Here is a 13806-nt window from a genome sequence, read left to right on the forward strand (position 1 = left end):
TTTTAAACTTCTTGCTAAATGTATTATTTTAGAGCTTCAATAGTGGCTGAAAAGTTAGTATTTTAAAATTAATTACCAAGAAATGTACATGTACAAAATGTACATTTCAGCTTTTCTTAGTCATGGTAGGCTGATACTTTAATACATCTGAATTAGATAAAGGGCAAGTCCAGTGATTTTTGCAATTCTGGATTTCTATAATAACTAGGAAAAAGGCACATATTGCAAAAACTCTGGTCTCCATAGTTACGTTAACAATTGTGATACATTTTGATTTGTTCCACACTGGAACCTACCTGGAGGATTCTTCTGAAGCACCTCTTTGCTCAAACAGTTTTATTCCCATAGTCAGCTAATTGCATGATAGCCCTTTGTAACCCTTTGCAGCCATGTCCCAGTAACACATTCATTTAAAGGATAAAATGTCGGAAGGGTGATGAAGCAATTTATGAAAATGAGTTTTCAGACACTGGACTGGCTGCACCAACCAAAATCATTGAGAAATTGTTCAGGTTGCTGTGGTTCATTGCACTGACTTCACTGGCTACAGAATCACCCCTGACTGAAAGTGTAGGATGGGCTCCTATATTAGACCTAGTTTATGAATAGAAGATTAAGTCAGTTCTTTAATCTTTATGCACAGTTTCACATTAATAACTGTGCACGTTTAGCCAGTGATGAGATTGACCCTTTGAGTATTTTTACCAATCATTAGATAAGACTTTCACAAAATCCTTGATGTTAGGGAGGTTTCAATTGGCTTGGTCTTGCAGAAATGCAATGGAAGGGATCTTGTTATCCTCATTAGGGTTAGCATATTTATATATATGTTAGAATTTTTCAGCCTTGCTAGAAGCCCAAAACCAATTTTGGATGATGGCTTGCTTGCCAACATCGTGCTTATCTGATGGTGTGTTCTGCATGTGTAGAGTGTGTGTGTGTCTGTGTGTGTGTCTGTACATGTATATATATAATTATATATATACACACACATGCACATATATATGTTGCTTTTCCTTCAGTAGGCAATATTGTTTGGTTTTGTTTTGTTTTCTCATTAGACCACAGGTTTTGTTTAACTAATTTCTGTTTATGCAAAACTAAACAGAAGTATGCAAATATTTGACATTTCATGTGTAATCACAAACGTTTGCACCCTGCCTGCTCTGTTCAGGGCTATTTTAGTGATGCCTGGAATACGTTTGACTCCCTCATCGTTATTGGCAGCATAGTAGACGTCGTTCTCAGTGAAGCTGATGTGAGTATATCCCAGCTTACTTTCCCCAGTCCCTACTTCTCTTTCTCTGTCTCCCCACTATTTCCATCATCTGGACAAGTCACAGATTTTGATCTGATGTTTCTAAAGTTTTGAGTACAGACCAGTCATAGGTCAATTATGTTGATATGGGAAATAAATAGCCTTTTTTTTCTACCAATTTTTTTTAGCTATGAAAGGGAAGCTTAGATTGTATAGTGGTACATCAGAGAAGCCTAGAGTGTTTCTGTGTTATAACACTGTCCTTTTCTTCTCTTTTTCTGTTTGTGTTTTTCTCTTGCTCTCTTTCTGCTGAATGCTTGTCCTAACAGCACTATTTCACTGATGCATGGAACACTTTTGATGCCTTAATTGTTGTTGGTAGCGTCGTTGATATTGCTATAACAGAAGTTAATGTAAGTAGCAATTGTTCATGCACTAAAAAGTAATTGCTGTCATCAAGAAATACAGAAAACCTAAACTTAATCCCAAAAAATCCTTTTTTAGAAAAGTATGTTTAATCCAAAACACTGATACAGATGTTTGCACAAGCTGCTGTTGTTTATTTATGTACTTACATAGTTGTGCATGCACACAGCACAGTGAGACAGTAAAAACTGTTTTTCTATATATGCAAAGAAAATATTTTTTAAAATAATTAAGTTTATGTTACTATCTTACTTGAAGCCCATTACGTTTTGTAGGTAACTTGACCAAGGTGATTCAGGATTCTGTAAGTTTTCAGTGGCTTGGTTTAACAAATCATGATTTCTTTTTCTGTGAGAGGTTTGGGTTTGGAAGGGTGCTGGCATTCATACCTCAAGAGGTAGCAGAAGAAAGGCACATAGAAAGTCAGGCTTTCCATGCTGTGAAGAATGTTTATTTTTTTCCCAGTCCTTTTGCTTTTCACATCCTGGAATAAGTGTTTGTAAGTTTGAATTACTCCTAAAGTACTTGGAAAACTCCATCTTTTGCCAGAATTTTGTCTAATGGCCATTTAAGAGGTATTTGGGCAACAGATTCACCTTTAAATTGCTTCCTGGTCTTGTATTAAACTGTGAGAATCTCATGACTGACTGAATTTCTGGAAAGAAAATGAAGGGACGATGAGAAAACATGGGAGCAGAAGAACTTTATTCTGACCTTTAGATTTCAGACTGATTTTTCTCATTTCTGTGGGGATGGATCTTTCTCTGCACTGAAGGAACTTGAACTGACAGGGAGGATCAGTCAGCCCAGAACCACAGTGTCCCCTTGAGACTTTTCTTAAAGTATAATTATTCTTCATTTTTAAAACTGCCTCTGATTTATTTTTTACTTTCCCCCCACTCTGTTCTGTTTAGTTTGCGGGTTTTTTCCCCCCGAAAAGTTATGCTTTGTACTTGCAGCTCAAGTATTTGCAATTTACCCATGATTTCCATTCACAGTAGTATTGGTGTAGGTGAGCACTCTATTAAAGGAGAGTAGAAAAAACAATTATTTAGAACAGCTTTTGCTCATAACTGCAAAAAGTATTTGATTGTAAAGAGATTGAGAGGTATCTCAGAGGTACTTCCATGACCATAGGAGATGTCTCTGTGTTCAGCAGTGTGTGGGCAGTGCTAATTGAACAGCACTAATTGCAACTGGTCACTGCTCAGCTGTCAGCTGTAAAGAACACTGGGATTTAGCCATTCTCACAGTTGCCTTGAAAATATTCTGGAGAGCAATTGATCTCCAAGATAAGTACACACCACAGTCAACAACCAGCACTGCCATTTCTTAGTTTTCATGTTATTCTCACAAGAGAAAAAAATGCTCATCTTTGATTTCTTCTAGTTTTGCACAGCAGACTCTTTGTGTACTAAGCATTGTCTGTTTCTGGTCTTGCTTCTTTCTGTGCTTTGTTTGTGCAAATCAAGAATGTATTGTGGTTTCAATATGTATTTCTGGCCATGATTTCCCATTTTCAACATGAAACATTTAATGTTGCAGAGTGTCCAGGGAAATTTCTTAAATATTTACTTTGATTGTTTTGATTCTACTGAAATATTCCTACTTGATTAGTTTAGTGTAAATTTCTGTCATCCAAATCCAGTATTTCAGAATCTTTTCCTCAGTATTTTTTCAGCAGTCTGAATTGTGCTGTTCCACCTGTACTCATTATCTAACACTGGCAGTGATCCTGGGAAATCTACATCTCTGCTGAGATGCTGAGGAGACTTTGTTTCCAATGGGATTTCAAGTGTGATTGAAATAGCACCTGTGAAAATTCCCACTATAGAAACTTCTTCAACTGAGGAAGCTCAGCCTTGTTTGAGGGCTGATTTGGAGCAGGGTCAATCACCAGCACAGAAAATCAGCTCTTGTTGCAGTTCTAATTGCAGGGGCACAAACACCTTGATTGAGCATTGCAGAGGAGACATGAGTGTGAATGCTTCATGTCCTCCCAGTTTTTACAAGAGAATGGGTTGGACTGTCTAGATACACACTGCCTTGATTTCACTATTAAATAATGGAAGTTAAATGTTATCTCTTTTATTTTGTTGTTAATTTAATTAACATTTTATAATAATATATATGCTTCCCTGAGGCTGATTCTTCTGATCCAGTAACCACCTATTCCCACATAATCCAGGAAATTACTATGGTTTGAATATTTTTGGTACCTGTGGAAGTCAGCCTTTAATGTATTAAGCAATTTACAGGATTGCTCAGCATTCTCAAGGACTGGATCAGTGATCAGCTCCAGAAATGAACCACCTCAGAGCAACACATATTTTGGAAATAAAAAAATTTCTGTGATTATCTTTTTAATTTACTCTTTCTTTAATTTAATATCCCTTCCTTCAACCTCCTCCTTTTATGAACCTAATTGGTTTTCATGTTCATTTTATTTTTAGAAATTATTAGAGGCAAGTATATATAAGTAAACATACATGTGGTATAGCAATAAAGAAAATTAAAACCAATACTAAAACCTATATAATTACTTCTGGGTTCTTTGGCCTTTTGTTTTCAGAAACTTTCACGTGACGTGCAAGATCTTGTGTGGTCATAGAAATGGTTCTTTTTCAATTAAAAATGCAGAGTAATGATTGGCAGACACAAAATGTGGTCAGTCCAATCTGGGAGAGGGACATACATAACTTATAAGAATGAGAGAGAAATAAATTGGAAATAAAATCTGAATAAATAAGTTGTTAAAAGGAAATAACATGCAAATTTCAATCTGGCCTGACTGTAAAGAAATTATCTTATTTGTCAGCTCAGAATCCATTTGGATGACCAACACAGGATGACTTAGAAGCATGATCACATTGTTGCAGTAGTGGTTGGGAAGGTTTTAATTCACATTTTTTATTGAAGTTTCTTTTACCATTCATGTGCTGCCAAAATGTTGAGAAAATAATAGAGAGTTCCCTTTCCCCATCTTTTATGTAAATTATTCATGTCATCTCTATGGGGCTGACTTTATTCCTGACATTAAAAAGGCTTCAGGTTTTCTGCTGAAGTAGGGCTTAAAGGAACAGCATTTATGCCTTCCTGCTGAGACCCTCAGGAAAACACATCTATCTGGAATCTTGATCTTGTCCTAGTGTGGAGGAGTGGAGGAAAACCTCATGTCTACCTCCTGTGAGAGATTCTGGATTCATCTTTGAACAAGAGCTGTCCAATTCAGTTTGAGTGTCACTTTATGCACCCCTATCATATGTTAGAACTTAGGTTTTGGTGCTAGTAATTTGTAATTTGGAATATTATTGTTGTAGTTTTTAAAGTTTTGCAAACATCTCTCTTTAGGTGTAAGGGCAGGTCAGAAAACAACATTCTCATACAGCTTTGCTTTCATTAATGTGAAGTCTAAGTGCAATATCAAATGTCTACAAGTATTTAATGTTGCAATATCTAATTTGGAGCCAGAAATAAATTTCTGTGCTGCTTTCATCATGTTAAAGATGAAGTCATTTATTTACTTTATTGTGCAACAGAATATTTATTAGCTATCATATAATACGAAAATATTAATTGTGAATTGTGGAAATACATCTTTTATAGGGGAAGAAGTACTTACAAAAAAATCTTTTCAGGGGTTTCTCACATCGACTTAAAACCTTAATTAGTTCATGTCTATGGGCATTTGGTTCATGTTGAACAGGGAATATAAAGAGCACTGAAAAGACTGAAGAAAATTTCTTGCTCACATCTGAATTGCAGTAACTATTCTCAGAACAAATCATGTGTGTTTATGCACATGGACTCACAGCACATTTCTGGAGACATTTTGGCAACCTGAATGTTTTGCTGTATATGTTATTGTCATCATATGTGTTGTCATTCAGATGCTTCCTCCTTTAATTATGGTGATGAGGACATTATGATCATCTGTCATTTGTTCTGACATACTCTTGGAGCCTTTGGCACAATATGTAAAAAAGAAGCTTTTGACCAACACCATTTACTAACATCACTGTTTTTCACCATGTTTATTTTTTGTTTAAGCACAGAGTTTGCTTCCATTGCACGATCCAATCTGTTTCACACCATTCACAGTTTTGACACTGAAGTTCTTTTTAGTCAGGATGCTTATTTTGAACATTTGTTGCAAACATTTGTGTAACAAGGAGTTCCTGTTTAGGAAATGTGCTAAATTTTTCTTAAGCAGCAGTAGTACTTGACCAAAATTGGTAACAGGTTGCAAGCATTTTCATCAGTGAGTCAGAAATTTAGGTTGGTTATTGGTTATATTTTTTTGAGGATTTGGATTGTTTGAGGAAGAAAACTGTTCTGTTGCACTTCAATTAAGTAAGAAGGAAAAAATCATATATTACTGCCTATTTGAAGTATTTAAGGATTGGCTCAAAATTCCATGGTTATGAAGTGCTTTGCTGACCTGAGCTCTGGGTGTAGCTGGTCCATGGTTGACAGAACAAAGAACAATGAGAGCAGTGTCTGTGCTCATTGCCCTCATTGCAGTCTGTCAGCCAAGCAGGGGAAGCAGGAGCTGCCCATTTATTCAGCTGTGACCACTACCAGATTTCCAGCAGACAGAAGCACCTGTCCTCTTAGGAATCACACAGTCCCAGTTTCTGGGGGCCAAAAAAAATCCTAATAATGACCAGCCAGTCCCAAAGCATTTGGGACCAAGTGGCATTGGAATGATTGATGGAAAATGAGGGGAAAGAGGAGGCTGGAGGTAGATTGTCTGACCACAGGTGATATTTTTATTTGCCTTCTTGTCAACAGATCTCATCCCTCTGCTCAGCCTGTCACCCTCAGTGTCAAGTCTATTCTAATGCTTCCCTACAGAATGTACAAAATCAAAATGTACAACCTTGTTACAAGTGTATGTGCACAAAATGTCATTGTGCTGCAAATAAGGCTGTGTGCCTGGGGAGTGTCTGGTTTTCTTTATCTCTGGGAAGCAAATGCTCTGTTTTTGTCAGTCTGTCTGTTTTTGTTGCTGAAGATTGTCTTATCTTTATCTCAGTTTCCTAGATCTGAGCATTGCTTCATGCTGGATGGACACATAACCATTAACTAACTTTGTCTCCCAGATGAGCATTTCCTTTTTAAATAAGTATGAATAATGTTTTCTTTGTGGTATATCACTACATCAGCTTCATTAAAATTGGTATTATTAAAATAAAATAAGCCACTATATTATCAGAGGGAAATGCCAAAAGGGTGAAAAATTAGATACACTCTAAAATGTCAAATCCAAAACACTTGCCCCGTGATGAATATTTTCACTTCAGTAGGAAAAACTCCTCTTGTATCAGGAGTTCATGTTCATACATTGTTTCTAGCATTTATCTCCACCTTTGCATTATTGTACAATTTGCTTTCTGTGAACAGAGTGTTTTTATTTTTCATTACTAGCCTGCACTTCCCAGTGTCCATAATTTGTGATCTCTTGCACATGACATCCTAACACTCCCCAGCAGCATCAGATCAGCCATCAGAAACAGGCAATCAGGATTTCTTAGTCCAAAGATGCTGAGAAAGAGGGATTTGTGAGGGGAGTGGGCATACACCACTGTGCAAACACAAATACCTTCAGTCACCTCCTGACAAAAATTAAAATGAGGGATCATCATTCCAGAGCAGCTCCAGTAGAACCAATCACATTGGGTGATTTGACCTCTGCATTTTTAAAAGTGAGAATTAAGTAATTACTAAGAGAGTTATGTGAAGAAAATGTTGTTTTTATTGACTTTTGAGAATTTTTTTTCATAACCGAGTCATAATGCAAGCTCATTAAATTTTCATTTTGAAAAGCGATTAAATGAAAATATTGACGACCAAAGTATCCTTTGTCTGATATTTTCTATCCCATTATATATTGCCATACTAATGCTGATATCAACTTATTTGGAGCCCCATCCTGCTCCTATAAAACACAGTGGGAATAATTCCCAAATGCCAACCCTGAAATTTCATTTCACTTTTTTTAGTGTCAATTTGTGATGATGCTGTAATTTAGTCTGATCTCTATCTGTCAAATCCTATGTTCAGTTTTTGATCCTATAAAATACCAAAGCAAATTAAGTAATTTGCTCACTATTTAAGAGAATATTAACCTCAACTTAAGTCAGTCATCAGAGATTAATATGACATTTTAGATTTCATGTGCAGAAGGTGTAATTAAACCTTTTTTCTTTAAAGCTTCAGATTAAAAGGATTTTTTTCCTGTGCCAAAAACTCAGTAGCAGTGTGGGTCTGTGTGCATTGGTTCAGGTTTGGGATTGATTTAGGTAGGCAGCTTTGCAAGGTTGCTTCCATGATCTGTGATATTTTGACATTTATGGTGTTTGTGATAATTAAGTTTTCCTTAATTATGTTTTGATTATTTTATTTCAAATTGTTGAAATATGCAGGGAATTTCTAATGAAACAGTTGTCTTCCTTTAGCAGCAGATTATCCATCCATTTTATATAAATTCTTAGAAAGTTTAGATGTTACAGTTTTTCAAATAGTCTGCTTGCTGAAGTTTAATAAGGAAATCTGGGTTTTGTTTAATTTAATGCATACATTTAATAATAATAATCCCTTATACAGTTAAAAACCTCTTTGTTTCAGAATCTACTGATATCCTGGCAGGGCAGTAATGTATCCATATGTAATTACACATAGTTATTTTTGTATCATTTTCCCTTAGTAATACCTTTATATTAAATATGTTTTGAAAAATATCATAGAGAACACAATTACTATTTTAATAATGATCTGATTTTTACAAAGTACTACCTCTTTTTGCTTTTATTTCCCCTTACATGTTTGCATAATGTATTTTCAACAGTATCAGCTCCTTTCTTTTCCCTTCCTTCTCCTCAAGTTTTATCTTGGGTACCAGCAGGATGTGAGATTTGAGTAGGTGAAGTGTGGCACTGAGTGCATCCACAGCATCCTGGCAGCAGCTCTGGGGGGCTTCCTGTTCATTGCTGCTCTGTGTGACAGGAGCTGTTGAAAGGTGCCCCTTTAAATGAGGATATTTTAGGCAAGGGGGTGAGACCCATCTCTGGGGTCTAACATCCAGAATCCCATTTTTTTCTAGTGCTATAAGTGTTTTTAAAGACATTCCGATTTTGGAAGAAGCTGCTGCAAGTTTGTCATTGCTCAAGCAAGCACAGAACTTTGGTCCTTTAAGCTTTGCTGCCTGCTCTGCAAAGTGTATCACCATTTGGGAGCTCAGGGAAGTTTCTTCAAAATCAGAGAATAAAAGGAGAAAAGTGAGATTTTCCTCACAGCACACAGTTTGTGAACAAGAAGTTGTGTGTGTCTCTCTGCTTCCTGTAGCTCCTGAGGGCTGGATAGATTAGTTCCAAAAGGATGAATCAAATCCTGATCCCTTTTCCATGCTGCTTCTCTTAGCTCAGGTGTGGTGAGAGAATTCGACCCTCCTCCTGTGCACTGGGGCAGCCTCCAGGGCATGGGGCTGAGAGTCTGTCCTGGTTTGTCCTTCAGCACTGCAACACCCAGCACTCATCAAAATAATTAACTTTGCTGTAAGGAAGCTCCTGGGGTGATGGGAAACACAATTCCTTGACTATGGTTAGATCCCAGTGATGGAGTAATTAATCTTCAAACAGGGCAGAGCAGAAAAGGACCTTGAAAGGCTGGTTTGGCCCCAAAGCTTTTTTCCTGAGTTTTAGCTGGGCTTCCTGCTATGATTTCATACTACCTATGAAAATTGATGGAGCAGATGTTTTATTTTGTATTTACTTTCCACTGAATCTTTTAAACATGTTTTATACCAGCAGATTTCATTGTGAGTCAGCCAAAACTGTTTAAGCATGAGTTAGCCAACATGAAATGATAAGAGGATGGTTTGATAAGGAAATTAATGTTTTCTTCAGGACATATATTGAGTTGCAAGATGTTGAATTACATTTAGAAATTAAAAATGTTTTAAAATTTTGCTTATGGTTAAGCTAACTTTTAAAAAATATTTTATTTGATTTTAATATGTAATGTTCTTAATTTCTTAAAGCCAAAGCCAACTGAAACAGTCACAACTGATGAGTCTGGGGTAAGATCAGTAAAGTGACCCCAGTGGTTTTACCTATACTTGAGTTTATTCTTTTTACCATGTCTTTTTTCCACCAAGTTTTTCTGTATTTTTCATTCCTGTCTGACTGCAAAGGTGTTATGCAGTGGTTTGCTTTCATTGTCAGTGTTCTATTGGAGTCTATTACAAACAAACCCAATATGATCCTATTAACAAACCAGAAAACTTGGAAATGCATGTGGTGTGTGAAGCATTTCTACAGGTCCTGTGTTTTCAGCATGTGATTTTTCCTTTCATATCATGGTTATCAAGGTGAGCAGGCCCTCAAGATACATTTCCAAATCTTACCTCTTCCACCTTTGCATTTTATGTTGTTTTTCTGAAGTGTTGCATGTTTGAGTTTGTATCTGGTTTGACTTGTCCGTGGTGCTCTCCAGAACTCTGAGGACAGCGCTCGCATCTCCATCACCTTTTTCCGTCTCTTCCGAGTCATGAGGCTGGTGAAGCTGCTGAGCAGGGGAGAGGGAATCAGGACATTACTCTGGACATTTATCAAGTCATTTCAGGTTAGCACATTTGATTTAAATTTGCTTTATAATTGCAACCATTTATGCACCGAATTTTATGAAGCAATACCCTGTAGAATGCAAACATATTTTTTCTAATTTAAATGTTATCCATAATTGCATGTTTAAATATATTTGCATATTAATTCCAAAATTAATTTCACCAATTACTTCTGTGAGTCTGAGGGTCATTTTTTGTCATTTAGTATTAGCTGTTACTGTGAGGTTTCTATGATACTTCCAGAAAAAATATTTGGTATATTTAAAATATATGGAATGGGTTTGACATACACAGATCTCATGCTTCCAGACATTTTAACTAGATGACTAGGAAAGAATTTAAGACATATTTTACATAAAACCAATTTCATAAGTAAAATAGGTACTTGAATCATTGCTCCTGAAAACTGAATGTGAAGTCAATGATACTCTGTTACAGTACAGAATGAAATATCTTTGTGTTGTCAGGATCAGTAATGAAAATAAAATTAAAAACGCTAAAGGTGATCCTTCTCTCTGGATTGCAGGCAGAAGCATTTTAAAGTGCAATAAAGCTGGTATTCACTGCATGCAGCAAAGTATCAAGAGTGACAGTTAATAACATTTTAAGCACTTGCATAGGAAGAAAAACCTTGGAAAAGTCAGTGTTGAACAGAGAAATTACTTTTGCAAATGGAAATAGAAATGATGGTGAGAGATTATTAAAACACAATGCACCTGTCCCTTTCTAGGCTCTGCCTTATGTTGCCCTTCTGATAGCCATGCTGTTCTTCATCTATGCTGTCATTGGAATGCAGGTAATTAGAGAATTTTTAGCACTAATCAGCAGCACAGATTTGTCTGAGACTTGTTTCTTAAGTTGCTTGTTGAAAAATTCCTTTGATAGTGGTGCTGTGTATAAGGCAGAGCTTTCAGATTAATGGAAAAATCTTTATTTGGCTCTGATGTTCTTGATCAGGAAATTCCAAAAGACACAAAGAACTTACTGTGCTGTATTTTTTTCTTTCCTTGTATATGTGATATATGTACTGCACTTATATGACTATAATGAAAAATCTAAAGTGTAATGAAAGTGTTTTTGTGAAATCTCATGCATCCTGAAGGAAGTTTAGATTGCAAGGCCTACAGCCTCTGACAGCACAGGTCACTGGAAAAAGAGTTAAAATTCTTGTTTATTGTAGGTATTTGGAAAAGTGGCCATGAGGGACAACAACCAAATAAACAGAAACAACAATTTTCAGACTTTCCCCCAAGCTGTGCTTCTTCTCTTCAGGTAAGTAAACCTTAACTCTCACTCAGTGCATCCCATTTCACTGATCTATGAAAAGTGTGCAAAATGTGTTTGCAAGTGAGAATCAGTTCATCTCTACCAGCACCTCCTGTTTGTGGCTGTGTGCTGAGCAGGGTTCTAATGAGGTGATTCAGACCTAAATTCATCACAGCTCCTGTGAAACTCCTTTGGGCAGCAATTGGCTTCAGGCAGTGCCCAAACCTTTTCAGCCCAGGTATCAATCTGTCTGAGCATTGGGAAAGCTTCAAGAGACTCTGCCCTTACTGATATCTTTAGAAGTGCAGCTTGTGTGATAACTTGAATAAATAACATAAAGAATTAGACTGTTCTTTATCTTTGCTGAAGGGAGTGTAGCTTGGAGAAGGGAAATACCAGATAATCCATAGGAAAAACTTCCTGTTGGTGAAGGTAACTAAGTCTTCATAGTGGGGCAGGGGAGATTATGGAATTTCCATCACTGGAGAATTTAAGAAGGCAAATGTTTGCCAGGAGTGCTTCAGAATGTCCTGGAACAAGGAGAGAATGGCATGGGACAGGGATGCCTCTGAAGGTGACAGCCTTGGGTGGTCTCTTGCTGAGATTCTGTAATTCAGTTGGAAAATTCAGCTGGAAAAACTGGCAGGACATTCCTTATCTGGCACAAGGCATCATCCACTGAGATCTAAGTCACTTTATTCCTTTGACAATAAACACAGCTAAAGATTGTCATAATTATGTAATTCTTTAAAAAAATCTGAAATTGTGGGACTGCATACAGAATTTACCAAACTGTGAAAAAAATGCTATGTCAGAAATTAAAGACAGGTATTTCTTCAATCACAGAAGAAAGTTCATCTTTTACAAATATGTACTTTGAAATTTTAGGACAGATTTTTCACACACAACACTGTTTTTGTACATAGTAACTCCACTGCAATAAGTATTTAACTTGTAAATCACAGTTTGGGGTTAGTTTTTACATGAAAACCTTAGTGCATTTAGTCTACCTTATAAAATGTGTCTGCAATATCAGATTAAGCAAGTTCTAAAACTTGCTTTTTAATTAATTTCTGCTCTGAAATGTTCATAGTCTATCTTCACATTCATGCTTGCACAGCTTCCAGTATTTTCTCAGAATGCAACTAATGAATAGATTTGTAATCCATCCTGATCAGATAATGCTGAGTTTGTCTTTGTGTGTTATGAAGGTGTGCAACTGGAGAAGCCTGGCAGGAAATCATGCTGGCGTGTTTGCCTGGAAAGCGCTGCGATCCAGAATCCGACTACAATCCTGGGGAAGAGTACACATGTGGAAGCAATTTTGCCATCATTTATTTTATCAGTTTTTACATGCTCTGTGCATTTTTGGTGAGTTTAGCTTGTTCTTATTAACAGCAGTGAGCTCTGACATTTTGCCTTTCTTCTGAACAAAGTGTAGTGAGTTGAGAAAGTGACTGAAAATCTCATATCCCAAGTATTTTGGCTATGTTAAGTTTTCCCATATAGTGTCTTAAATCCTATATTTTCTACCAATTTTTTTACAGTGGGAGTGGTCAAACACTGGCAAAGGTTGCCCAGAGGGGTGGTAGATGAGCCTCATCCCTGGGAATATCCCAAGTTAGTTTGGACAGAGCTCTGAGCAGCCTGAGGGAGTCCTTGCCTATTGCTGGGAATTGGTGACTTTAGAGGTCCTTACCAACCCAAACTATTCTATGATTCTAAATTCCCATGTGTGAGGTTTTCTGTGCAGGGTGGTTGGCTGCACATTTGAAAGCTGAGTTAGCAGTGTTTTCATAGCTGTTATTTCGTGCATTTCTCAGTGGTGCCATTAAATATTCATTAATAACAGAGCTGCAATTCCCATGACTGAGTAGTAAAGCTGTTTGTTTTGTTTAAACTTAGCAGAATTTGGATTTGTGTCTCTACAAGTGTCCTCACATGTGGCACATGAGAAGTGAACAATAGCCTTTCACTCTAATCTGTGGCAGAAATGGATTATTTGCTCTGAAATAATTATTCAAGCATGTTTTTCCTCATTGCAGTGTCTGATATAAACTGACTGATTTCTTCTATTCACAGTAATTGTTTCCTTGCAAAAGGAGGGTCCAACAAAATTCTGTGAACTGATGTAAACACATGTTCTGTTGTTCTGTATCACTTGTGTTAACAAAATGTGCTGTCATGAAATTGAATCCCATTCCTGAGATGCACACTGTCATAATGTGTG

General features: G+C 36.7%; 1 protein-coding gene across 1 annotated transcript in view; it reads left to right on the forward strand.

The window, feature by feature from the left end:
* CACNA1D (calcium voltage-gated channel subunit alpha1 D) overlaps positions 1 to 13806 on the forward strand; it is a 165356-nt gene that overhangs the window by 123048 nt on the left and 28502 nt on the right. Inside the window, exons 30-35 of the mRNA XM_079316836.1 lie at positions 1175 to 1258; positions 1588 to 1671; positions 10181 to 10309; positions 11041 to 11106; positions 11491 to 11582; positions 12788 to 12947. Of these exons, the coding sequence (XP_079172962.1) occupies positions 1175 to 1258; positions 1588 to 1671; positions 10181 to 10309; positions 11041 to 11106; positions 11491 to 11582; positions 12788 to 12947 (615 nt within the window). The remainder of the gene's footprint in view (positions 1 to 1174; positions 1259 to 1587; positions 1672 to 10180; positions 10310 to 11040; positions 11107 to 11490; positions 11583 to 12787; positions 12948 to 13806) is intronic.

Source organism: Erithacus rubecula (assembly GCF_903797595.1).
Source record: "Erithacus rubecula genome assembly, chromosome: 13".
Lineage (NCBI taxonomy): Eukaryota > Metazoa > Chordata > Aves > Passeriformes > Muscicapidae > Erithacus > Erithacus rubecula.